The sequence below is a fragment of the Halichoerus grypus genome, chromosome 2, assembly GCF_964656455.1.
Source record: "Halichoerus grypus chromosome 2, mHalGry1.hap1.1, whole genome shotgun sequence".
NCBI lineage: Eukaryota > Metazoa > Chordata > Mammalia > Carnivora > Phocidae > Halichoerus > Halichoerus grypus.
In genome coordinates this window covers 91,716,554-91,744,019 of record NC_135713.1, presented here as the reverse complement: position 1 = coordinate 91,744,019, position 27,466 = coordinate 91,716,554, and the positions used below count along the sequence as shown (strand labels likewise).

The following is a 27,466-nucleotide window of genomic DNA, read 5'->3' as shown; positions in this document are numbered from 1 at the left end:
AATCCCAGTTCACACTTCCCACAGTCACTTCTTATAAGCACTTATGTTAGCAACAGAACTAAACATGCTTGCGGTGAAGTTCTTGCTTCCCCTGCTTTAGCACCAAAGGAAGAAAGGATGGATAAGAAAACGAACAAGTTTCCTGAGGATCTCATAAACTACCTTGTAGGCATAACTTCCTATGAGTTAATGGCTAGAAGCCAGTATTTCCCAAATCACGAAATGGACCAATTCTGTGTCCTAGATTATCGCTCTTAATAAAACCAAGGAACGAATGCGGCCTTACCAAAGCAATCAAGAAGATGAGGATCCAGACATCAAGAAGATTAAAAAGGTAGGATTTGGGGGGTTTCTGGCTTTGGGGAAGCATGGTGATCAGTTATCTGTCCTGTAGTGTTGTCTTTGCCACCCTCTCCCTGAGCTGAGAACAACCTTGGTGTATCTGTTCTAATGGCTCTCAGACTTGCCCTTCAGAGTGATCCAGGTATGGCTACTTTGGAAAAGTTTCAGCTTGAGATTTTTTACTGGTTTTGGGAATCCCCTTTTGGATTCTGTGGGAAGGATGCCAAAACCAGACGTTAAAAGAATAGTGTTCTCAAGTTGGGTTAAGTAAGTGCTGTTGAGCCTCCTGAATTTGTGCTGCTTTCATATTTTGGAGGAGTATTTTTTAAATGACATTTAAAAATATTTCTTTTAGATTTAGATTTCAGTGCTTATTTAGAAAGAATTTTTGTGAACATGTGAGAAGATTGACTAAATACATCTCAGATTTCTGTTTTATTATCGTTGTTCCTTTCTTGTTTAACATCCACATCATCAGCAGATCTTTCTACCTCACTGTCAAGTATTACTGTACAACTTTTGCAATTAACCAGACACTGGTGCTCACTCTGTTCTACTGTGTTTGATTTATGTCATCTAGGTTTTGAGTTCCATCATCTTAATCCTCTCATAAATCACCTACCCAGCTTTGTTAACATTATGTGAAGAGCTTTACAGTTAAAGAACGTTCTTTAGATACACATCTTCAGATCTTTATTTCATCTTAATTTTTTTCTTATTCCTGTTTTCCATGCTAAATAATTATTCCCCTGTAATTGTAACGAAACTTGAAATATTGCTCAGAGTTTGAAATAGAAATGCAAATTGCAGTGTTTTCAGTTTTTAAGGAATTAAAAGTGAAATAACACCATTCCCTTCTTAGAATTTAAAATTTTTTTTTTTTTAAGATTTTATTTATTTATTTGACAGAGAGAGACAATGCTAGAGCAGGAACACAAGGGGAATGGGAGAGGGAGAAGCAGGCTTTCCGCTGAGCGGGGATCCCAATGCAGGGCTCGATCCCAGGACCCTGGGATCATGACCTGAGCCAAAGGCAGACGCGCTTAACGACTGAGCCACCCAGGCGCTCCTAGAATTTAAAATTTTTTAAATCAAATTTGGTTTGTGTTGTTGTGATACAAGATTAATGCTATTGCCTTTCTTTTCTTTTTTTTTTTTAAGGATTTTATTTATTTATCTGAGAGAGAGAATGAGAGAGAGAGAGCATGAGACGAGGGAGGGTCAGAGGGAGAAGCAGACTCCCTGCTGAGCAGGGAGCCGGATGCGGGACTCGATCCCAGGACTCCAGGATCATGACCTTAACCAAAGGCAGTTGCTTAACCGATGAGCCACCCAGGCGCCTGCCTTTCTTTTCAATAGTAATGAAGTTGTAAACAGAGATAACAGTAAAATACAATTTCCAGTTCTTTTTTTGTAGAAACTGGTCTTTTAGTAAGTAAACCAGCTTTTGCCCAGCAGGCAATACCTGACTAAGTAAAGGAAAGATTTTATTTAACACAAATTTCGATTAAGTTGATTTTTGAAAATACTTCTGTTAAATGGAAGAATACTGATAAATGCTTTTTACATTTTCTGCCTTCCTGTTTCTCAATAGAAGCAATTAAAAAATTATTTTTGAACTTGTTAAGTAGGTTTTGAAATCAATTCTATTGTCCTTTTTGTCCCCATCAACCTAATGTCTGTGTGGAAAGGGGTGTTTCAGATGAATTAGTTTCTCTCTTCCAATCTTGCCAAATATCAACATAATTTTTTTATCTTCAGGGAATGGAAAATTGAAATTTATCATATTACACAGAAACTTCCCATTAAAGTTCTCCAAATAATGTGCATATAACTTCCCCCACATAATTCTATTAAAATGTGGTTAATTTTTATTGTTTGAAGCATGGCAACTGTATGAAAATTGACAGTATGATGACAACATTGGTAGGTAAATGAAAGAATTTTAAACATTGCAAAAGAAGAGTAGTTGTTTAAACACATGGTAATTTAGACCATATGGGTGAAATAGTAGGGGAAAAAAAGAAGTGGAAGGATGTGTTGAACAGATAACAATGATACTAAAAGATTTGGGGTGCGCCTGGGTGGCTCAGTCAGTTAAGCGGCTGCCTTCGGCTCAGGTAATGATCCCAGGGTCCTGGGATCGAGCCCCGCATCAGGCTTCCTGCTCAGCGGGAAGTCTGCCTCTTCCTTTCACTCTCCCTCTATGCTCTTCCCGCCCCTCTCTCAAATAAATAAAAATAAAATCTTTAAAAAATTGTTTAAAAAATAAAAGGAGATTTTGTAGTGATTTAATGCTTTCAATTATATGTGGATGTGCAACTTGCTTTGTTGCTGAATCTGCCACTTAGATATCACACACCCTAATAAATTATCATATAATTTTTTTTATATTTAGAAAGGACTTCAGATTGTTTTGGTCCATTATTTTATAGGTGAGAGAATGGAAGACCACAGTTCAGAGTTACCCAGGAGGTTAGTGCAGAGCCTTTGGGTTAAGGTATGTCTGGTTAGCACCCAGCATTTACCTGGACACTTGAAAGATGTTCAGTAAATACTTGTCGGCTAAAATGCGCAGGCCAGTGCACTTTCTCAGGTTTGTCTGTTTTTTTCAAATCAAATTCAGATCAGTTTTAGAGGCTATCATGTTTTCTACAGAATTGATTTTTACTTATATTTCATGTTTCTTTTCACAAAATAATCTCCATTGCAAATCATTAACATGTGTTTTCTCCATGTGGCTGGGAGAGAATCCTTGCAGTTAACAAAAAGCAGGTAAAAGAATGCCAAGTCTGATTGCATCTTTCCTATGTGACTTAACACAAAATTTAGTTTACTTGTCTATAAATGGAAGGGGTCAGATAAGCTGACGTCTAACACTTATTTTCTAAGCTTACCAAAAAAAACCTCTCAATAACAACAAATCAAATAACCTGATTTAAAAATGGGCAAAGGACTTGAATAGACATTTCTCCAAAGATGAAATCATATACACGTGATCTTTGGAGAAGTCATATACACATGAAAAGCTGCTCAGTATCACTAAGCATCAGAACAATACAAATCAAAACCACAGTGCAGTGTCACCTCACACCCATTAGGATGACTACCATCAAAAAACCAGAACATAAGTGTTGATGAGAATGTTGAGACGTTGGAACCTTTGTGCACTCTTGGTGGGATCGTGAAGTGGTTCAACACTTATGGAAAGCAGCATGGTCGTCCCTCAAAAAATTAAAAATAGAACTACCACATGATGCAGCATTCCCACTTCTGGGTATATATCTGAAAGAATTGAGTGTAGGATCTTGAAGAGATATTTGCACTCCCATGATCACTGAAGAACTATTCACAATAGCCAAGAGGTGGAAGTAACTCACATGTATATCAGCAGATGAATGGATAAACAAAATGTACATACAGTGGAATATTACTCAGCCTTAAACAGGGAGGAAATCCTGGCACATGGTACAGCATGGATGAACCTTGAGGACATTATACTAAGTGGAATTAACCAGTCACAAAAAGATAGATACTGTGTGATTCCACTTATATGAGCTATCTAAAGTGGTTAAATTCACAGAAACAGAAAGTAGAACAGTGGATACCAGGGGCTGAGGGAAGGGACTAGTGGGGAATTGTTGTTCAATAGGTATAGAGTGTCAGTTTTGCAAGATGAAGAAGGTCTGGAGATCTGTTGTACAACAACGTGAAATACTTAACGCTAATGAACTATACACTTAAAAATGGTTAGGATGGTAAATTTTAAGTTATGTGCTTTTTTACCACAATTAAAAATTTTTTAATATCTGCTTTTGTATTGTTAAAGAATAAACCTTCAAGTTATTCCTTTATTAAAATGTTAATAACTGAATATGTAATATTATCCTATTCTGGTGGCCACTCAGGCAGTCCTAAAGAGCTTAAGATAGGGAAGAAACTTGTGAAGCTGAGAAAAATATTATTTTTAAATCCTCTTTTTGCCTGTTATCTGGAAAAGCCTGCCATTATTTATTTTAGTGATGTGACCATTAACGCACTAACAAAAAAGCAGTGTTTTATATGGCACAGGATGGAAACAATCCTCACAGCTCCCTGAGATCTTTCTGTTGTTGTTTTGTAGGTTCAGAGCTTCATGAGAGGATGGTTGTGTAGAAGGAAATGGAAGACTATTGTGCAGGATTACATTTGTTCTCCTCATGCTGAAAGTATGAGGAAGAGAAACCAGATTGTGTTCACCATGGTTGAAGCCGAGTCGGAGTACGTTCACCAGCTCTACATCCTGGTCAATGGCTTCCTCCGGCCCCTGAGAATGGCGGCCAGCTCCAAGAAGCCTCCCATCAGCCATGATGATGTCAGCAGCATTTTTCTCAACAGGTTTGTCTTGGCATAAATCAAAGAGTCATGTGAAAAACGCATATCTATTTCTTAAAAGAATTTTTACTTTACTCTTAAAAGAATAGGTATCATAAATTCACCTTTACAAATGTGTGGTATTGAAAATAAGAACACTGTCATTTGTGTTTCATTATTTGTCCAAATTTACATGTCTTTATCTTGCATCATGGCATCTAGTTTTCTGTTTTTTTTCCTCTATTTGACATATGTTTTCTTGTCATTGTGTGGGCATGTATGTGTTGGGAAAGATAACCTCCTTCACAAACTGAGGGAAATGGAGTGAGTAATGGGTCTTTACATGTAATTTATACAGATGTATTTTAGAAAGAACAATAACTAACAGAGGGCCTGAGAATCTCTAGCAAATTTATTTTCCTCAATAAATATATATAGTGTCCTTCCTGCTGAGGATTCGTCAGTGAGCAAAGCAGAAATCCTTGCCTTCATGGAACTTAAATTTTGATGTGGGAGAAGAGACAACGAATAGTGAATAAGTGAAATATGTAGTATATTATGTGGTGATGAGTGTTGTGGAAAAAATCAAGATGGGGAGAGGAGAAGGGGAAAATGGGGGTGCCTGGGTGTTTTATGTAAAATTTAGTAATTTATTTTTGAATACATAATACATTTATGTTGTTCAAAATTCAAAACAACACGAAAATATCAAATAACTCTTACTTTGTCTCTGCCCACCCCATTTCCCCCATTTTCTGTATTTAATCATTTTCACTGGTTTCTTATATATCTTTCTAGTGTTTCTTGATGTAGATCCAATCAAATATGAATATAGTGTTATTTTCCCCCTTCTTACACAAAAGACAATGAACTTTAATATGTACTTGCCTTTTTCACTTTTTTAAATTATGTTGTTAGTCACCATACAGTACTTCATTAGTTTTTGATGGTAGTGATCCATGATTCATTATTTACGTATAACACCCAGTGCTCATTGCAATACGTGCCTTTTTCACTTAACAGTATTTTCTAGACATCTTCTGATATTGACATCTAAAGAGCATTCTATTTTTTTAAAAATCACTACATTGTTTTACATTATGTGACTGTGCCATAGTTTTTCTCTAGCCAGCCTTTGGAAAGGCCTGAAAGATAAGTTGATATTTGAATAAAGAAGTTTATCAGGGGCGCCTGGGTGGCTCAGTTGGTTAAGCAACTGCCTTCGGCTCAGGTCATGATCCTGGAGTCCCGGGATCGAGTCCCACATCAGGCTCCCTGCTCAGCAGGGAGTCCGCTCCTCCCTCTCATGCTCTCTGTCTCTCATTCTCTCTCTGGGATAAGGAAGATTTTAGGGACTAAATCATAGATCACAATTAAAATGCATTTAAATATTTAAAAAGGCACAGGTGGGGGTTTATAGATGACTGCAAAAAGAGTGGTTGATGGATGGTTACTTGTTTTTGTTTTTTTTTAACGATTTATTTATTTATTTGAGAGGGGAGGGGCAGAGGGAGAAGGAGAGAGAGAATGTCAAGCAGACTCCACACTGAGCGCAGAGCCCATCTTGGGGCTTGATCTCAAGACCCTGAAATCACGACCTGAGCCGAAACCCAGAGTCAGACGCTTAACTGACTGAGCCACCAGGTGCCCCTGGATGGAAACTTGTAACAGGGGATTAGAAGCTTGACTTCTCTGTTGTGAGGTGGGAGGGAGATCTCCCCACATTAGATGGCAGTGGCCACATTCAAGTGTGTGGAACATCGCCAGGGACCTAAGGGGGGGCTTCTGCTCCTCAGGCTGCGCAGCTCGCATTTTGGCAATGCGTCAGCCAGAACGTCATTCCAATGGTTCTGAGGACAACGGAAAGGATGGTAAACTGCACTCTGCACCGCATTGGTCTTAGGTCACCTCTGGGGATTTGTTTCCGTTGGATTGCCTGATCTGCAGTGCGGAAGGCCAGGCTTGTCATATTGTTTAAATTCGGAGTCAGGATGTGCTGTGCCTCTTCTTGGAAGGCAAGGCTGTAAGCTCTTCACACAGTTAGCAGTTGTTTACCATACCTAGTCCTTAATGGAGATTTGAAGAGGTATGTTTTGATTTTTTGATTTTATTTATTTTTAAGATTTATGTTTTTATTTTTATTTTTTTACTTGTTTTTTTTTCTTTTTAAAAAAGTTTTTATTTTAATTCCAGTTAACATACTAAGGAGGTATGTTTTTAAAGCTGAGGCTTATAGGGTGTTGTCATTGCTGTTGTTTACTGGATTCCTTTCCTTGCCTTGCCTAAGTGGGAGGTACAGGCTTCCAGTTATGGCGGGTCAATTTTTTTGAATTTCTTTTTTTTTTTTTTTAAGATTTTTAAATTTATTTATGAGAGAGTGAGCAAGTGGGGGGACGCAGAGGGTGAGGGACAAGCAGACTCTGTGAGCGTGGAGCCCCATGAGGGGCTCATTCTCATGACCCTGAGATCATGACCTGAGCTGAAACCAAGTCTGATGCTCAACCCACTGAGCCACACAGACGCCCCGATGTTTTTGAATTTCAACAGAGTTTATACTTAAAAAAAAATAACCTCCCTATCTACGTGCAGGATTGTTTCGTCTGTTTTCTAACCATCAAGGTATCAAATATGAAAGTAGATATATCAGTTATATACATTTTCAATGTAGGAAAGAAAAGCCTCTCTGTGAGCGGAGGGAGTTCACTACTTACGGAAGTCTTTGGAAGAGCTGGAGGAGTAACGTCAGGGAGCTGCCCCCGGAGCTTTGAGTTCAAGGGCGCAGCACCACAGACATGCTTCAGTGCACAGTACAACCACCACCATTGCCGTCATATCTGCCTCTCAGGTCCGGGAAGCAGTTGCCTAGAAACTAGGACGGTGAAGCTGGGTGCTGGAATGGCCCCTAAAACACACACATCTCCATGACTGATTTTCAGCAACAGGAAGATCGCCTCTACTCCTGTCTTCCGTGTCTTACCAAGTGCATCCGTCGGTGCAACTGGTAGAACTGAACTCACATCCAGAACCGCATTGCCAAGGGAGGCTGGGGAGCGTAGCTTTAGCTCTCCATCCCGTCCACCTAGAAGGAGGACGGGATGGAGGTTGAAAGACTAATACACAATATGCACCAAACTAGATTTGGTTGAAATCCTTGCACAGCAAACACCTCTTGGTTAACATTTCTGTAAAAGAAAAACAAATTATCCTCTTCAAGCAGTGTGTTTTTTGTTTCAGGGACCATTTGGAAAAAGTTCAGGATTTCCCATTGATGTTTATGTAGTGGAATTTGACTTCAGCAAACCAGAGTATCTCACTTACATGAATGATTCTATATTTAATTGTGTCGATGTGTTAGTTCAGAAAAGGCTTTAGAGGTTCATGCCAGTGGGTGAATTGTAATGAGGAGAAAGCAAAAGTTGCTTTGGTAACTACTCTTCTTGAACCTTTTAGAAATTTGGACCTCTAACAATGCATAGTTCTTATTTTAGTAACTCCATGTAGGCTTCGTCCTTTTCAGAGGATTCTTTCACATTTCTGTCTTGGGAGTCTTAGGAGTGGTTACAGTAGAGTTCTGCCAAACCTTTGCTATGGACTTTTTCCCCTCTCTCCTGTCAAAACTCATTTTGATTAAAGAGAGTCCTTTCCCTGAGTTATCATGTAAAATCAAATCTAAGAGAAAAAATCTAATTTTTTGATTATCAGTTGAAATGCTACATTCTAACAGTAGAAAGATGTTTCTATTATAAATTGATAAAGAGAGTTATAGGACAATGATTTGGTACTTACTCTCTTCCAGTATTTGAAGCTTAGCTCAGAATTTTCTTTGAATTTTTAAGATTGTCTGGAAGGGGGATGCCTGGGTGGCTCAGTCGGTTAAGCATCTGCCTTTGGCTCAAGTCATGGGGATGGAGCCCTGCGTCAGGCTCCCTGCTCAGGGGGGAGCCTGCTTTTCCTCTCTCACTCCCCCTGCTCGTGCTCTCTCTCTCTCGCTCTCTGACAAATAAATAAATAAAATCTTAAAAAAAAAAGATTGAAAGGCACATTGCTTTGTGAGGGCTAGTGCAATCCATGTTATTATTGGGTATATAGTTTGGAGGCCCTGGGAGACATGTATCTCATGTATTTATTAAGACTTTAAGGACTCAGTGGGCTTCTTTAACAAATAGACACTTTACAATGACTGGATTATATTATTTTTCCATTTTTTTTTTTTATAGTGAAACGATCATGTTTCTTCATGAAATATTTCACCAAGGACTGAAAGCAAGGATAGCAAACTGGCCTACTCTAATTTTAGGTAAGTGCATGCTTTAGAGGTAAAAGATTTTCTCTTAATATGGCTACAATTAAAGTAAAGTAACTTCAACATCATTCAGCCCACACTGTCTGAGTTTCCCCGTTGACCTGTGAGCTTCCTTGGGTACTGGGCTTATTTTTCATTGCCCTTCCAGCCCTTTCCCCTGGCCTGTCACAGTGCATCTGGGGCTAGAGTTGCACCCCACCCCCAGGTTCATTCTACCAGATCTATCAGTCATTCAGGCATCTGAACTGGGGGGCCCCGGGCACGTGTGACCCCGGTGCTGGGAGCCCCTCTCGGCCAGTCCCATGGAGTGAACAGAGCCTCTCCTCATCCCTCGAGAATTTACCAAGCACAGAGAGAAACTGCCATGTTTACTTCTTTTTTCCAGCTGATCTGTTCGATATTTTGCTCCCCATGTTGAACATTTATCAAGAATTTGTGCGTAATCACCAGTACAGCCTCCAAGTGCTTGCCAACTGTAAGCAAAACAGAGATTTTGACAAACTCTTGAAACAGTATGAAGCCAACCCTGCCTGTGAGGGGAGGATGCTGGAAACGTTCCTGACCTATCCAATGTTTCAGGTAAGTCATCTGGGACGCGTCTCATAAGTCAGTGATTGCAGTCTGGTGGTGCTGGTACCTCGGGTGACCAGAAGAGCAAGGATGCCCTGTGGGGGATTATGGCACAAGTGCATCGTCTGTCGTCTTGAGCTTGACCCTGAGATAAACAAATATATGCCATCCATTTTCTGTCTGTGTAGTATAGGGAAGAAAAGCAGGCATCGTTTTTTTGTTGTTGTTTTTTTTTTTTAAACCAGGCATTTTTGGAGCAATTAAATCAGGAAGGATTTTTTTGCAAAGTAGCACAATTTTCTCTTTACAGAAAGATTCCACACAGACTTCTTCCATGGAGTCTCCTCCTCCAGCATGTTTAAAAATATTATCAGGTTTACAGAAATAGGATGCTGTGCAAAAGTTCCAGTATATGCTGGTTGCATAAAAGGCTCCTGCGGGGTGGAGTGGCTGCTGGGAAAGTCTTTGTTTTCCTGCCCATCCTCCCCGCCCTGTTACAATTGCTGTTAAAGCTCGTCTTGAGCTGGTCTGGAGCTCTGGGGAGTAAAAGGAGGACGTGCTGGGTCACAGAGGCTGTGGACACATAAGGGTCTGGAGGCTCTGGCTGGACCTGGGGACTCTTGGCCCCTAGTTGGGTTGCTGCCTTGAGGCTGGGGCTTGTCCTTACGTTTACTTTTTGGCATTAGGGCACCCTGAGGGATCGAGCACACTTGTGTTCTTGCTTGTAGCTAGGGCTTTACCGTGAAGAGTCCTTGAGTGAGGACAGCAGAGGCCAAAATGTGAATTGAATCTCCTGTTCTTTTGAAAAGTGTAGATTCTGTTCTTTTGGACAGGCATTGAGTGTTCTCATTGTGGAATTTATGGGGCTTCTGGCCAGGCCTCCAGATTGTCATGTGGTAAACCAATTCTCCTAATCATGTGTTAGGGCTTCTGCGGAGAGCTTTGCCCCCCTGAACAGGCATCACTGACCCCAGCTGATCATTTTGTAGCCTCCGAAAGAAATGTTGCTCTGGTTCATAATTGTTTATCCTAAAGTTTGTCAATCCTGCTTGAAATCCTGGAAGTCACCATAGAGGTTTAGTAAGATTTTTTAAAAACCAAAAGGATGCATTTGAAACAACTTAAATATAGTGAAACTTTATAATGTTATTGTGTTCTTTCATGGAACTGAGTTGTTTGAACTCTTTGCCTCTCTGAGGAAATATTTTGCAAGAAAAACTTCAAAGCAAAAAAAAAAAAGTTTGCTTTTTTTTTAACCTTATAAAAATTGTAATTTAAGCTTTTATTTATAGTGAAACAAACTTTATATAGTGCAATGCTCTGAGATTCTGTTTGAACCTTTGGCAGTTACCTCCGGGTTAGGACTAAATACCCGAAATTGTGTCTTTTTGGCAACTTCATTTCAGGTGAATATTCAAAGGTAGAGTGGTGAAAGGCACATGGAACATTCAGGGAGGTACTTAGCTCCCTTTCTGACAGCCCACTGATGTCTTCCCGAGGCCTATTTAATTTCCCCTTGGTCTCATTCAGTGTTTTAAAATGCCACAACTGCACTTGCATGTTAGGGGAGGTGTCCAAACACAGTAGAATGTAGGGCCTTGGAAAGCCCTTTGGATCACCTTACAAATGCTGAGATACTCTCCTACCACCTGCCCTCCTTTGCCCTGGAGTAGAAGCCCAGTCAGAATGACTTGGCATTTTGATTGACTCCAAGGAATTCCCATAATGTCAGGAAAGGACAGTTGGACTGAGAATCTTTAGGAGACCTGGATGTCTTGCTCACTCTTCAGTTGTACCATTGAGGAAAATAATTGAACTAATCTAAATCTCGGTTTCTTACTCTTAAAATTGAGGCACCTGAGCTCTAGTCATCTCCCAGAGCTCTAGCTATCTGAATCTGTGATCCTAGGGGGACTACACCGGTTCTGAAAGTCACTATGTGGCGGTGCAAGGAGCCTGGTGTTTGTCCAAGAATCCTTATCCCAAGACTGTGGTGGCCCCAAACCCTAGAATTTAGCTGAAGGGTCAGATGTTGAGGTTCTCTGGCTTCTTCCAGACCAGGGTAACCAAAGGCACTGGTTATGAGAGCCATTGTTCTGGGAGAAACCTCAAACTTGAAAATAATTTAGCCAGCATTGGTCCAAACTGCAAGAAATATGCAAATTGAAAGAACATGGAATTGTGCTATTTATTTATTTGCTTCCCTATAACTATTTTGAACAGACCAAGAGGGGAAACCCCATCAGAATTTGCTACCTAAGAGCCTCATTCTCCTTGGGTGTCTCTCCTCTGCCTTGTTCGCTTGGTGTCTCTTCTTCCTGCCTTCTCCCTAGGAGTGACCCTGTGGGACACTTGGGGGAAAATTGCCCTTTCTGGAAGCTTGAAGGTTTTTTCTTCCTAGGTTCATCCTGTCCTTCTTGTTCCCTTTGGGTTCTTTCACAAATGCGGGGAAATAGTCATGGAAGCGTTGGCTCCCTCGGAGGGTCTAAGTGTTGCTGTTTCCCTCTGCACGCCGTGCAGCAGTACCTCGGCACCTCCGCCTTGCTCTAGTGGAGGCTGGACCTTGGGCCGAGGTGGAGGCACCACACTTCTTTTGCTATAAGGCAGCAGTAGAAGATGTGACCCTAGTTCATGCCACCAAGGGACCTCTGGCCAGACTTTTTCTTGAGTCTAGACATGGGGGCAGAGGTTGGTGTGGGCACAGGGGAGAGGCGATTGGCAGCCTTTAGCCTGTGTATGTGTAGAAGAGAAAAGTGTGATATTCTTCCTTTTTCTGGGCCCTTCGTCAAGTCCATTGTTGCTGTTAATGTCCTATGGTGAGCTATGGAAACATGGAGGAATTGTAGAATTTGGATGATGCAGTAAATTTATCCTCAATTGAACTATCAGACCAGTAAGTCCAAGTGTTGCCAAGAAAAAGATTTGTTATGGAAAATAATGTAGTCATTAACATAATTTTTCATTAGCAAAGGCAGTGGCTTGAAGGGTACTGTTTAAATTGGCTTCAGCTGCTCATAAGTCCATAGGTAAGCCACTCATGAGATCTGCCCCTGACAAGAACAGTGGTGTGAGATGTTCTCCAGAAAGTAGCCACTTGCAGCTCTAGCCGCCTAGTCACTGTAATTGGAGAGCCAGCTAATTAATGTCTATAAAGTGACAAATATTGTTCCATAACTGAAAGGAGAATTAGATTCGTCTGGACAGCACTTACTGTGATTCTTGATTTTGAGGGGAAACAGGTTTATAATCAGCTCTGGACTGTACAGAGGAGCTCTTCGGAGAGTCGTCCGCTTCTCTGCAGAAAGTCCTTTCCCGGCTTTTTGGCAGCTTCAGGCTTGTTTGTTCTTCCACCAGAAAGTAGAAAGGGCCAGTCTCCGAATTTCAAATCTATCTACTTGAATCTTAGCCAAGGAGCTCTCTAAAATAGATTTAATTAATGGGGGAAGATCATGAAGCTATTGACTAAACTTAGTTTTGTGGGTTTTCAGTGCATGCATTATAAATGTCAGGCTCTCCCACTCCTACCTTCTTTGTTATGAAAAATGTAGTGCATTAGCTGTTGATTGCCTTGATTTTCTTGTAGGACTGCTGACTTAGAGGCAAACTTACCCATCATGACATTGTGCAGAAGGGATATGTGAAAGTGTACGTATCCCAGGGGCCTTTACCAGGAGAAGTTTTATGGGACGGAGAGACAGAAAGCGTCCTCCACATGTCTTACAGAGGAAGGAGTCTCCCTCCTCTAAGGAGTCTGTCTGAACTTCCAAAACCTTAATATGATGACATTCCCTAGGCCACGGTCCCAGAGTATCAGCTGCAGATCCATGTCTGTGCTGGTGGCACTGCCCTTTGTGCTCATGCATAAACATGGGCTTTCAGTAAACCACAGTAAGTAACCCAGTGAAGGCCACCACCTGAACGAGAGCAGAAGCAGATCCATGGAGAGAGCCGCCAACACCTCAGGACAGGATGGAAGGAGCTAGGCACTGCACTCTGTTTTACTTTCTTCATTCTCAGAAGTCCTTGCAAGGGCCGAGTGAGACCCCAGGCCCCACAGAAGAGACCCAGTGGGTTCGTGCACCCGTTAAAGTCATGAGCATGGTTGGCTCTGGCATTTACTGTGAGACCACCTTGGGCAGGTCACCAGACTGCTTCACACTTTGTTTCCTTTCTCTCTGAAAAGTGGAGAAATAACCCTTCTGTTGCTGTGAAGGTTTGGGTGTACACGCCAACCTCAAGCTCCGATCTGACCCATAGCAGGCAGTGTTATGACACCTGTTGTTCATGCATGTTGTTATTAAAATTAAGGCCGCTGCCCCAGCTTTCTAAAAAATTTTAGTCTGTAAGCCGGTAAAAAATGAATATGTAGGATCGCTATAACTTGAGTTAAATCTCTACAGTGTTCTATTAAAATCTTTATAGGGCTGGTGGAGTTTCTGCTTTTGACAGAATTCAGGTAGTTTATCCATAAACAAAAGTATAAGTAAATAATGTAATTAACAATACTTTTTGCTGCTAGAAGGACGAGTTAGGGTAAAGTAGGATGAGAATTTAATAAAGGTGAGTATATCTTCTCCCAAGTTTTAATTCTTAGAACATTGCAGTAGGATTGTGAATTTAAAAAAAAATTGTGGGGGTGCCTGGGTGGCTCAATCGGTTAAGCATCTGACTTTGGCTTAGGTCATGATCTCAGGGTCCTGGGATCAAGCCCCGTGTGGGACTCCCCACTCAGCAGGGAGTTGGCTTGTCCCTCTCTCTCTCTCTCTGTCCCTCCCCCCTCTCGTGCTCTCTCTTTCTATCTCTCAAATAAAAAAAATTGTGAACGAATATATCTAAAATACAGACTCATGTGACTTGATAATTGCTTTATGTTTCCCTATGAGCCAATTTTCAAATCTTATGATTAAGAAATATATGATTATATTAAAAAATCTAAAGAAACGACTGTTTCTTTGGAACATAATATTTTATTACTCTCTTCTTGTGTTCTTGGTGAATGTGTGTATGTGTATGTGTGTGAAGTTTGAAGCATAGTTCATTTCAAAACTGTTAAAGTAGAGATGAGCTTCTCAGACATGATGATGGCACAGTAGAGAACATCCCAGGGTTACTCATCCTGACCTCTTGCTCACGATGGCCTTTTATTTGCATTTAGATCCCCAGGTATATCATCACACTTCATGAACTCCTAGCTCATACACCCCATGAGCATGTGGAAAGGAAAAGTCTGGAGTTTGCTAAATCGAAACTAGAGGAACTGTCCAGGTATGTGGAGAACTGATAATAAAGGCTTGATTCGAGAAAGCAGTAAGTTGGTCTCTGTGGAAACCTAATATATTTATGTCCAGGGAACAAGAAGCAAGGCATAGTCCAGCTTCTCAGATTCACCTGAATGTGAAATGCTAGCTCTTCAGATGGTACTGAATCAGCATACACATTAATTTTAACCAAGAAAAAATACATCTTTGAAAATGTTTTTATAGCACGTGAATTTATGTAATTGAGATTATAGGTGTATTTGGGTTTAAGTTCGAAAACGTTAACATTTCTTTTAGTGTAATAGGGGAAAATGATTTTTAGTTGTATCTTTGTGTTCATATTTGACAAGAAGCTAGAGAATGTGCATTTTGGATTTTTCAGTGAGTTTTCACTGTTTCAGGGAATTATTTACCTCCGTGTTCCTGTAGCTTATATGGAATAAATGGATAAACGTCTCTAATTTGCTCCACCTCTAAGGAATGGCATTCTAATTTCAGCAAAGGGAGCTGTTCATAAAATAATATGTTGCTTTCCTGTTGCATTTATAAGCAACATGCCCAGGGTACTCATTGGGCGCTGACCCACGTGTCATTTAGAATCGTGATGTACATTGGCTTTGGTTTGAGTCATGGCCGGTTGAAGCCTGGAGGTCTGCTCTCCCCACAGCCTCAGCTGTACTGATCCAAGCTCAAAACTGAGCTTCCCAGAGAGAGCTCTTTGCATACCGGCTGGGGCTATAGAAAATCTCTCTCCCTGTGATCTGTCCGTGCTGTGTCTGACAGGATAATGCACGATGAAGTGAGTGACACTGAAAACATAAGGAAGAACCTTGCCATAGAAAGAATGATCGTAGAGGGCTGTGATATTTTGCTGGACACCAGCCAGACTTTCATCCGCCAAGGTAAGTCCTTGTTCGGTGGACCCACGGTCTTAACGATCTCTGCGACTGTCACATTATCCCTGGCAGATCCCGGAAGGCATTTTGGAGCAGGCCTCATGGAGCTGTGTGATTGATCCTGTTCGTGCAGGACATCCCCCTGGCTTTGACCGAGGCTGTGCGTGAGGCCCACCTTTGTGCTGTTTCTTTTCAGGGGCCATGAAAAACAGCAACACAATAATAGTAAAGCACGAGTGGGACAGTAAATTACGTTCTGACTGGACTCTCCTCCTCAGTGGACCAGACATTCTCTACAGCTCCAAGGAGGACAGATCGGTCTGGCCGATGAGAGTGGCAGTGCCAGGTGGCGACGATACACAGGCCAAGGCCCAAGAGAAACTTGCGTTACTCAAAGCCCTTTCCCATAGCGGTGGGGACAATGTCCGAAGTGAAAACAGCTGTCTCTTGTTCCCCTTCTTCATCAGCACTTCTGGATCAGCCCCGCATGATATGATTTGATTCTGTTGGCAACTCCAGTTGCCCAGTGAAATGTCTCTTGACCCCTGCCAGGCTTTGATAATGGGGAATGGGTCTTGTCTGTGGGGTGGGTGCTTGGTAAGCATCCCCTAGTATACAAAGCTTTGGAAGTGTTGAAGCTGTGGAGAAAGCAGCCACAGAACAGCGCAGCTCCCTCCAGGGCCCTAAACCCCATCCAAAGTCCTTTTTCAGTGCTTAGGTGTTCTGAGGGAAGGGAGCGTGCCCCATGGAGTTGATCTGAGACCATACATTGCACACATTTATAGTTTTGGACTTGGTGAGCAGTGGCACATGAATTTAGAACTAGGATTAACCTTTAATGTAGTTTCTGTTCCTAATGTGCTGGTATCATTGGAGATATTTGCATTTCCGTTGCCTACCAAAATGTGCTGCTTAGCATTTTTTTTTTACCTCATCCAACAAGACATTGTTTGAGTTGTGAACATACATTTTTTTGCACAGAATACTTAAAAAATGTAACACGCGCTCTTCTATTTTCCATTATTTATTTACAGAGAGAGAAATTACACATATGTTCAAGTTTGGAAGTATATTTTAGGAAATGATAACTTTTCTCATTTTTGGCTTTTGATATTGATTTTCCTTTAAATATAGCGCAGTATAATGCTAAACAACATCAGGCCTCCCTAATCCCCCTCTGTTCCTCCGCACAGACTGTGTCCCCACATGGCTTCCTGCCTTCCTGGCCCTTGCCTGGCTCTGTGCCTTCCCGTGCGCTGTCCCCAGCCCGGGGATGGGGACTGCCTTTGTCCATCCCTTCTGTGCCTATCAAAGGTCTGCGTGTCCTTCTGGGCTCAGGTCAGACTCCTCTAGGGAGCCTTTTACAATTTTCTCCTCATCTTTCTCTCCCCTTCCCTCCAGTTAGAATGACTTTACCTTCCTCCTGGTTTCGAGGCCCCTCCCTCCTCGTGCATGTTTTATCCTCTTGTTCATTATAGGTACACATTGGCACGCCTGTCGCTCCCAGCCATTATAACTCTGGAGGGCTGTGTTTATGAATTCTCTCCTGCCTTATATGCTGCTTTCCATTGTAGATACCTGAAAGACGGGCATTGGAGTAAATTGAATTGCTTGTTGAATTGCAGTTTGGGTTGTTAGATGTGTTTTGTATTTTTCTTGTATTTGGAGTTCATGGAAAAAATACTAATTGACTAGAGCTTTATAATACATGAGAATGCAAACAAATGTTTCTGTGACTAGTATTCTATGTCTGAAAGGTCTTTTGATTGAAAAGTATTATGCATAAACATTTATTTCTACACACTTAGACTGCTCTTATCTAAGTTTGAAAAAAAACATCTCTAATGAAAAATGCTGGAAGGCCGAGTATATTGAATAAGTCATTTTTTTTTCAATGCACCTGGAGGAAAAGCCCTCACGAGCTGCCTCTCCCTTTGATTCCTGTCCAGATGTTACTGATTGCCTGTTTGTGCCACATGTTTAAAGCACTTCTGTCAGCTATTAATATATCTGATGTTATTATTGTATTGATGTTGATATAATGATTTGTCTTTACAGTATTTTTCTGTATTGTTTGGCTGGTTAGTGTGTTTAGGAATTATTCAATAAAGTTGGTTTTAAAAAATCAGACCTGAATCTGAAAGTAGAAAGGAATCCAATTACATATAATTTGGGAAGTTTACATTGTTTTGCTTTGGTTGCTCCTATTATTACTTCTCCTTAATACCCTTAACAGACTTTAAAACCCAGTGAGGTGGGTTTCTTATTCTTTTAAACTTTGAAGGATTCTATTTTCTTTGAAATGGACTACAACCTAGCTCTAATTGTCCACTAGTATTTGTGTTATTTACTTTTAGGGAAGGTATGAGGTATGTTTCTGTGTGTGTGTTTGTGTGTGTGTGCGTGCGCGCACGTGCGCATATGCACAAATATATGTGTGGTTTTAATCTTAAATGAATTGTTATTCTGAGGACTAGAAAAAAGAAACCATCCAGGTCACCCAAAAGGCCTCCTTGGAATAGGGGCATCAGCTAATCTCAAATCTCAATCTGTGGGAATTTAGTGATTGAAATCACAGAAGCTTTATTGTAAATTGTTTCTAATGATTAAACAGTTGATGAGCAGGATGCAAAGGACTATATCATATTGCGGTCTGATAATGTCATTTATTTTCTTTCTTTTTTTTTTTTAAATTTATTTGCTAGAGAGAGAGAGAGAGTGAGAGTACAAGCAGGGGTAGTGGCAGAGGGAGAAGCAGGGAGCAAGGAGCCCGATGCGGGACACAATCCCAGGACCCTGGGATCATGACCCGAGCCGAAGGCAGACGCTTAACCGACTGAGCCACCCAGGCGTCCCAATGTCATTTATTTTCTAAAGTCTACTCAGAGTTTGTTGAACTAAAGTGTAAGAGTCCAAGGCAACAATAGGAAGACAGCATAACCATGTCACTGGACGTCAAATCCTGCCCCCTCCTCTTCCTTGCTGTAGGATACTGGGCAATTTACTTAACCCTCCTTTGCCTCCGTTTGCTCTCCTTGCGTTGGAGTTAATAGTACCCAGCTTTTCAGGATGTGGTGAAAATGACACGGACTAATAATGCTCACAGGAGCATCTAGACTAGTGCCTGTGTGAGTATGATGTAAATTTAAAAACCAAGATCTAAATTTTGGAATGAGTTTCTATTTTTCAGTAACATGAAATATATATGAATATTTAGTAGACGATAAAGCACCTTACTAAGTTGACATTTTTCACAAAACCCATTATACATAGTCAACGTCTTGTGGAAATGTGACTCAGGATCATTAAGTGAAGGTGACCGAATTCAGAGCTAAATGCATTGAGAATGAGACCTGGACCTCTGTGGTACCTTAATCATTCCCAGACTGGAAATTATGTCCTTTCAGTGTAGCAGTGTTCTTTGGAATTGTAACATGGGGTCTGGAAATAATTGTACCTTCTCAAATACCTAACCAAATAACCTGGAAATTGCTCTTCATTGCTTCTCACTACTGAGTGGAATGAAGAATAAGGGCGTTAGCCGGTCCTGAATGCCACTCTTTCGGAATTTAGTGATTGAATTAACAGAAGCTTTGTTGTAAATTGACCCCAATTATTAGGTTGAACGGTGATAGAGATGCAAGGGACTGTGTTGCAGCAATGGTCTGATACTGAGGAATTACTAATTTAATACTAAATATTCCTTTAACTTGTATTAACTAGAGGGGAGTCCCCAAGTCTTATAGTTGTGTTGAAACACCAGGTCAAACATAAGATAAAATGTGAAAAAAAATCCACCTAACATGTTTTTTCCAATATGATTATTTTATAAACCAAACAATAGTGTTGAAATTGCTCACTTTTAATTCTGATGTATAGACTTCTGTATATGCCTAATATACATAGCGAGGTGAACAGTCACAGATCAAGCAGATTAGTGTATCGTTGCTAAATGAACATTATTTTTTTTTTTTACCTGAAAGGTGAAATTCACAGTATTATTAACATACGAGCTAACAGTGTATTCTGTAATTTCTGTTTTACAAAATCATTAAATGCTAGAAGCACTTAACACATAATATTGAGTCTTCATGAACTTGGTTACCTTTCTGAAAATGACTCCTACACCTGTTTATCCACCAGGATATTTGTTTTAAGTTCCAGTCTGCCCTAACTGATCTCACGACCACCCATGGCAAAGCTAGAATGTACTGTCTTCTCCCATCCGATCCCTTTCCAAGGGTCAGTTTTAATGTTGCTGAATCCGCTGCTGTCTCCTGGCCATGCCACTCACTCTGGTGTGATCTTAAGAGAGCTGCTTAACCCCTCAGGCCTCAGTTTTCTCTTCTGTGAAATGAGGGGTGAATCAGGTCCTCTGAAAGAGCTCCTCTGGCTTTCATTCCAGCCCGTGAGCCCCATGAGTACGATCCTTCTGCTATTACTCGCTCATTTACTTCTCTAGGCATTCTGCCTTCTGCTCTCCCCACCCCTCCTTTACTCTTCAAATTTAATTACTTGCTGCTTGTGCTCTCTGACAGCTTGCTCCCACCTGCCTCACCTCCTCCTTTCCCTCTCCTCTTGCCTCTTCTTTCAGCGGAGTCAAGCCTTCTCCTGCCCCTTGTTCCTCAGTCCCACGCCCTCCCCCAGGACTCTTTCCATGCTATTCTTTGCTCCCCGCCCCCCCCATAGCTGCCTACTCTGCCTCTGTCAGGCAGCCCCACCTAAACACTCACCTGAATAGATGGAATCTGCACATGGAGGCTTGGATCCCACCCACCCCCCCACTCGCTCACCCCCACCCCAGCCCCACCCTTCTTTAGATCTCTGTTAAGAAGTAGATGCTATTTGGAATATTCATATGCTAATGTGAACATTTTGTGACCCACACAGTCCTAGTTTTACCATTTTATTTTACATATATGAACAACTTTAGTGGGGTTTTCACCACTTACGGAAGTATCTATGCTCATTAAAAAAAAAAATCAAGAAATGCAGAAAATGTATGAAGAGGAAATGAGGTTGCCTGCAATCTCATTTTTTAGTGCTGACCCCTGTTAATATTAAAGGGTTGGATATGCATTTAATGGTTCTTATGGGACTGATACGTGCCTTTGTAAGGCTGCATTTGGGGTAGGTAGTAGATTGAACAAATAGTAGAAATATTGCTGACCCAAGGTAATTCAGAAGTCAAGGTATTTACAAGAATCTTTCCTAGTATTTTTTGGTTTGATATCTAACTTAGATTGGAATTTTATTTTGTGGGGAGAGGGAGGTCATTATTAAGGTGAAATTATAAAGTCTCTGTACAGCTTCTCACATTGAATGGAAGACAAGTTTGCTCACAGGAATGCTCTGGGTATAGACTTCATGACTTCTTTTCCATTTAGATTTCACAAAGAATTTTTCTCACACTTTATTTATATTTATTTATTTATTTATTTATTTATTTATTTATATTTGAAAGAGAGCAAGTGAGAGCACAAGGTGGGGGAGAGGCAGGGGGAGAGGGAGAGAGAGAACACCCAAGCAGTCTCCACGCCCAGCACAGAGCCTGTGTGGGGCTTGATCCCACAACCCCGAGGTTACGGCCCGAGCCAAAATTAAGAGTCAGACACCCAACTGATTGAGCCACCCAGGCGCCCCATCGCACATAATTTCAATAGAACCTGAAATAGCTGCCCTTTAAAAATTAACTAAATTGCATTGAATTGTATAATTTGTGTATCTTTATAATATACATGCATTGTAAATTTTATTTTTTAAATACAAAGTAAACTCTACTAATATGCTCTTTGTCTACCTTCATGGCCTCAGGAAGAATAAATTCTATTTTCTTTTTATTATGTTGTCATTATTATCATATGTAATTATACAATATGTATCTTATTCTTAAGTAAAGAGGTTGACTGAGATCAGATCACCAAGGGACAGATGGCAGACGTGCCTTGTTGTTTGAATCCCAGTTTGGCTTTCTTTCAAACTTACTGTAAAGTTTATAGATGAATAATCAATGAGTCTGAAATGTTTTACAAAAGTAGTAGGAATTGCTTGGACCCTTAAGACCCAATGCATTGTCTCTTCTGCTCAGAGTGTAGCGGGTTTCCAGTGAGTGGTGCATCGAATAAGTCCCTGGTATCTTGGGAAACAGGCCCTAGAGTTTGTTGCATCAAGAACAGCTCTCACTTGACAGAATTTTAATTGCTGTGTATTCTTCACTTTTGTGATCACCAGGTTCTCTTATTCAAGTACCTTCTGTTGAGAGGGGGAAACTTAGTAAAGTTCGCCTGGGTTCATTGTCTTTGAAAAAGGAAGGAGAAAGACAGTGCTTCTTATTTACAAAACACTTTTTAATTTGTACGAGAAGCTCAGGAGGAAAGCTCCATCTGCTCAAGGTACGGGTTTACATGACTATTCCACTTATGTCCATGCACTTGAGAGGTGCTGAGGTTAATTTAATTATGGCTTTCCCATGCCTAGTATCAAAAAACCCAGACTGTCACAGGTACGTAGTGAGGCAACCATGCAGTTGCTAAGCTTGACATGTACTTTGTTGTCAGTTGTATCCAAAATAATAGAAATTTAAGTGTGTGTTTCCATAAAGAAGTGCAATTAAAATCATCACCTGGAAAGAACAATTACTGTTGAGCTACAGAAGTCCTGTTAAATCACTACAGCGTACTGATCTAATATTTGCTAAAAGCTATTTTATCTTGCCCTATACGGAATCAGCACACCACGGCCCACAGCCTGCTGCCTGTTAATATAGCTTTATTGTCACACAGCCACGCTCGTGTGCTTACCTATTGTCTGGCTGCTCTCATGCTTTTAAAAATGGCAGATTTGAGTAACTGCGATAGAGATCATACGGCTTGCAAAGCCTAAAAGATTTACTATCTGGCTCTTTATAGAAAAAGTTTGCCTACCTATACGTTCTGTTAAGAGTGCCTGCCTTCTGACCCGGCGCCATGATGATGGTTTTCCACTGCGTACAGCGCTTCCTGGTTAGTGGGCTCAGCTGTATTCACTCTGAAGGTGCCAACTAGTCTCCCACGGGCAGACCTGCTCAATTTATAAACACTGGGAGTGAGCGTGGGTTGGGGGCGAAGAATCATGAAGTTCAGTGAGTTTAATTGCTTTTACACAACTAAATTTAGTTTTGGAATCTATAAAAAATTATTTGTGATGCAGGACTGTTGTGCTTTCTTCTGTGGCAATTTGAATAAAGTTTTATAAATCTGAGCTTCCCAACGTATGCAAGACTGTCAGCCTCTTAATGAAACATTGGTTTGTTTCCAGACAGGTGGGGTTCTCTCTCTAATAGAATGTACGTTGATTGAGGAGCCCGATGCGAGTGATGATGACTGTAAGTCACATTCTATGTCTTAGAATTATGGTAGAATAACAAGGTCTTACGGTTTTTATCTACTTATAGCTAAGAAGAGCTGCTTAAGGAGGCAGGGAAGATGTTGAAAATACACTCCCTGAAGTCATTTATATATGAAAAGTTCTGTTGAATCATTTAACCTGTGAACTTCGTTAAACCATCTTTGGGAGTTCATATTTTACTGAATTTGTCTCATGATAGTGACTTTTTCAGTGGCAGGCAGAGAAGAAAGGAGTTGAATTAGAGAGTGTTGGAATTCTGTAGATTATGGAAATTTAAAAAAAAAAAAGAAAGAAAGAAAACAGGAAATGAGTAGGAGCCAGGGATCCTAGTCCTGAGTAACCTGCTGACCTCAGCTTCTTTATCTACTGAACTTAGTAAAGGCTTCCCCTTGCCGGAGAAGTACACATGTTGCTGAAATGAGATTCTGGATTTGAACACACATCAGTCATCTTAGTAGAACTCTGTGAAAGCAGCTATCACTCATATTTTTGTATTCACATCTAATTGTTTGCTTTGCGTGTGTTGAAGCCAAAGGTTCTGGGCAAGTGTTTGGACACCTGGATTTTAAAATAGTAGTGGAGCCTCCTGATTCCGCCCCTTTCACTGTAGTCTTGTTAGCACCTTCACGCCAGGAGAAAGCTGCCTGGACGAGTGACATAAGTCAGGTAAGCAAGTGGCTTTTGCCGTAAGTTGTGTCGTTGCTGTTGCTGTTTTTAATTTCAGAACATAAACTTGGTGGGGGGAGATTTTTAGTTATTTTGTTTTTATTAACAAACTTACATCTGGTTGCTGTGGTCACTAACATCACCCCTGTGTATCTTGTTAGCTGGGACATTTGTTACTGTTGTTTGTTTTTCTTGGTAAGGTTAAAATTTACCTGAAATGTGGTACTTGCATTTTAATTCCTGGGCATTTTTGTACAGGCTGTAAGTGTAATCAGTTGTGTTGAGCAGTGTTAAAATTGCCCTGTTAGCAGTAGATTCTCCAGTGACCCCCCACTAGATTATCTTATGCTTACTTGTTTCTGAGGTAGGAAAATGGTGAGAGATACAAAAACAGCTAACAAGGGCTGTGGTGAGAAATCACAAATTAAAGAATCACATCAAAGAAGAGATACTGTCTGTAGAATGAAACCTGAATATGAGCTTTCCTGTATTTTATATAGAAAAAAATCAGGAAACAGATTTGTATACTTTTCCTTGATCAGCAATGCCCAGTTAAGGAATTGCTGCATTTATACAGAAATTGGAAATATATCAAAACTAGTTGTGATTGGGCTTAGGCATTCTTAAATCCAAGCTCCATGTTAATTTTTACTCCATTAGCCAATATAGGAGAAAAATGTTCGTGTAGGGAAAATATTAAAAGAAGGCTTGGTAATTATTTTCTGTTATTAATTCAAGGAAGATTGGGGCAAATGGAAAAAGCGTATACTGTAGATTCAAATGCTTTCTTTTTTTCTGAAGAGCTCATAGTAATTTATATATAAAACTTAGATAAAAATGTTAATTTTTTTCTGAGTGACTGAAAACTGAGGGAAAATAGAAAGACAGTGAAGGGCAAAATAATTATTTTTATGTGTCAAAAGAAATTTTACAGACTTAATCTAATTTGATCCTGACAATAGTATTCTGAAGGTAAACTGAAATATCAGCCCACTTCACAGGTGAGGAACCTGAGGTCTAGAAGGCTAAGTGTTTGTCCAAAGTTATGCTACTTCGTTGAGTCAGGAGTCAAACCTAATCCTAATGGTCTTTTATTAGCATTCTAAACATCCTCTACAGGAGTGCTGGATTTATGCTTATATACGCCAGGATTCCTTTGGTGGTGAATAAATAGCTTCAAGTGAAGGGGCTTCTTTTCTGGCCAAAAAAAGAATGAAAACATGGGATCTTCTGTATTTGCATAATTATATCCTTGTGGTGATTTATCAATACTTTCATTAGCTCTGTACTGTATGAATTAATACTTTAGTCTCTGTTTGTAATATATCTCTTACCTTACAAAACTCTGAATCATTCATGGTTCTATGAATGTTTGTTGAGCAATCAACATACACTGCCAGGTATCGTGTAGGTATCAGGGATATGGCAATGGTCCCTGGTCTCAAAGAGATAGGCAGGCCAGTAGGGAAGAAAGGTCAGTGGACAACTTAATGCAACAAAATTTTGCAGGTGTTGTGAAGCCAAGATAAGTAGAAAGAATGGGGAGAAAAGGAGTAGGCAAAGGTGTTTTTCTAGCTGCTTCTAGCTTCTACCTTATGATACAACTGGGGCTCCTAAGATAGAGAATTGATAAAAGATCCAAGCCTTTATTAGCATGCCTGGTGAGGCATTGCTATGAAAGAAAGACCCTTGGGTGCATGGAGGATCCTATAACTGGTTTTTTAAAGAAAGGGTACAATGCTTTGTTTGCCATAAGCATCCAAGTGAGTCTTCCTACTTAGACTCCATCTTGAGGCAGAAGTACACAACTTCATATTTTTTCCCCAAGTCTCTATGGCTAATATGTTAAATTCTACCAGATTGTATCTACAAGTGAATTGGAGAATAAGGCTAATAGAAAGTTCTATCTTTTTGAGTGACAATGATATAATTCATGAAATTACTATGTTTGATGGAGCCTTGATGTTGTGTGGCTTTGACACGTATTATTTCATTCATTCAACAAATATATTTATGCAATGATAGTATATGCCAGGCACTGCTTAGGCACCTGTGATAGATCATGAACAAAAGAGGTAACAACAACAAAAATTCTCTGACCTTATGTTACTTACATTCTAGTGAGAGGAAGATCGAAAATAAACAATAAATGTGATAAATAAGTACATACTGTTTTATGCTAGAAGGGGATAGGACAGGGTAGGAAAGATGGCACTACTGGGGGTAGGTGTGGGTCAGTACACCTTTAAAACGGTGGTCCCTTCAGGCTGCAGGAGACATCTAAACAAAGACTGTAGCAACTGATGGAAATACCATGTAGATATGTGATGAAGGGAAAATCATTTCAAAGAGAGGGAAGAGCCATTGTGAAGACTGAAGTAGGAGGACACTGCCTATTTGGAGGAATAGCACGAAGTCAGTGTGGTTGAAGTGGAACGTGTGAGAGGGAGACTAGGAAAAGAGGAAGTCAGAGAGGTAACAGAGGTCCAACCAGGGAGGGCCCCCTAAACCAATGAAAGGGCTTTAGCTTATACTCTGAGTCAGATGAAAATCTCTTAAAGGGTTGACAAAGGAATTCCATGATCTGACTTAAGTTTTAAAGGGATCGCTTTCCTGGCTGTGTTTCACATAGACTGGGAGCTGAGGGCAAGAGTGGCAGCAAGGAGCTGAATGAGAAGCTGCTGGAGTAACCCAGCCGAGAGTTCCTGAAGGCTCAGCTCAGCAAGGCAGGAATGGAGCTGGAGATAAGGGTTGTGATTCCGGATTCATTTTGAAGGTAGAGCCAACAGGGTTTTATTATGGCTTTTATTTGGGGTGTGAGAGAAAAAGAAGAATCAAGGATGTCTTCAGAGTTTTTGGCCTGAGCAACTGGAAGAATGGAGTTGTCATTAACAGAGAGTTTGCAGTGCATAGCAGAAGCTTACTCTAGATAGGTTCAGTTTCAGAAGGCTATTAGACATTTGCATGGAGTTGTTAAGGAAGCAACTCACTAATACTGGGTTGTTAAGTGAGCAGCAGTCCAGTGTTTAGGGGAGAGGTCCAGGTGGGAGAGTCTGTGTCATTTAGATGGTGTTTAAGGCTGTGAGAGTATTGAGACCACCTAGGGAGTAAGTAGAGATAGAAATGAGAAAAGGGCCATGGACTGAGTCAGGGGTCGTGGAGGACACAAGAGGACTGAGAAGGTTCCACTAGTGTGGTAGGACAGCCATGAGGGTGTGGTGTCCTGGAAGTCAAATGAGGAAAATGTACCAAAGAGGAGGGAGTGGTCACGTGTCCACTGCTACTAAGGGCTGAGTACGGTAGTGAGTGCTCTGAGGTACTTAGTGATTTTGCCAATGCAGGGTTTGGTTAGTGGGTTGTAGGGACAGAGTGCTCCACTGTTCATTGAGCCTAGCCTGCCACCTAGCAGCCTGCATCTCAACTGGCTTTGTTCTCTGCTTAAAGCATTTTCATTTTGTGGGGGAAATTATGCGCTATACATACATTGATGGTATTTGTCAATCTCCCAATATGTCTGTGGACATATTCATTATTAATAAGATGAGCCCACTGAATGCTTGAAACTGTACTGTTTAATATTTTATTATGTATATGTAAAAATGTGGACATAAAAAGGAGCTAAAAATACTCCCAACACTCAGCCCACTAAATTAACATTTATCAAAGTATTTCCACCTAAGGGTTTTTGTAAA

The 27,466-nt window shown here is 40.6% G+C and overlaps 1 protein-coding gene across 3 annotated transcripts in view; it reads left to right on the top strand.

The window, feature by feature from the left end:
- The window catches only part of RASGRF2 (Ras protein specific guanine nucleotide releasing factor 2), a 233,432-nt gene that overhangs the window by 82,177 nt on the left and 123,789 nt on the right, over window positions 1–27,466 (top strand). For all 3 annotated transcript variants that reach the window (XM_036067434.2, XM_036067409.2, XM_036067419.2), the window contains exons 4-12: window positions 245–334; window positions 4,466–4,719; window positions 8,913–8,992; window positions 9,384–9,577; window positions 14,724–14,833; window positions 15,610–15,728; window positions 21,954–22,114; window positions 23,019–23,085; window positions 23,638–23,774. In XM_036067434.2, coding sequence (XP_035923327.1) covers window positions 245–334; window positions 4,466–4,719; window positions 8,913–8,992; window positions 9,384–9,577; window positions 14,724–14,833; window positions 15,610–15,728; window positions 21,954–22,114; window positions 23,019–23,085; window positions 23,638–23,774 — 1,212 coding nt within the window. The remainder of the gene's footprint in view (window positions 1–244; window positions 335–4,465; window positions 4,720–8,912; window positions 8,993–9,383; window positions 9,578–14,723; window positions 14,834–15,609; window positions 15,729–21,953; window positions 22,115–23,018; window positions 23,086–23,637; window positions 23,775–27,466) is intronic.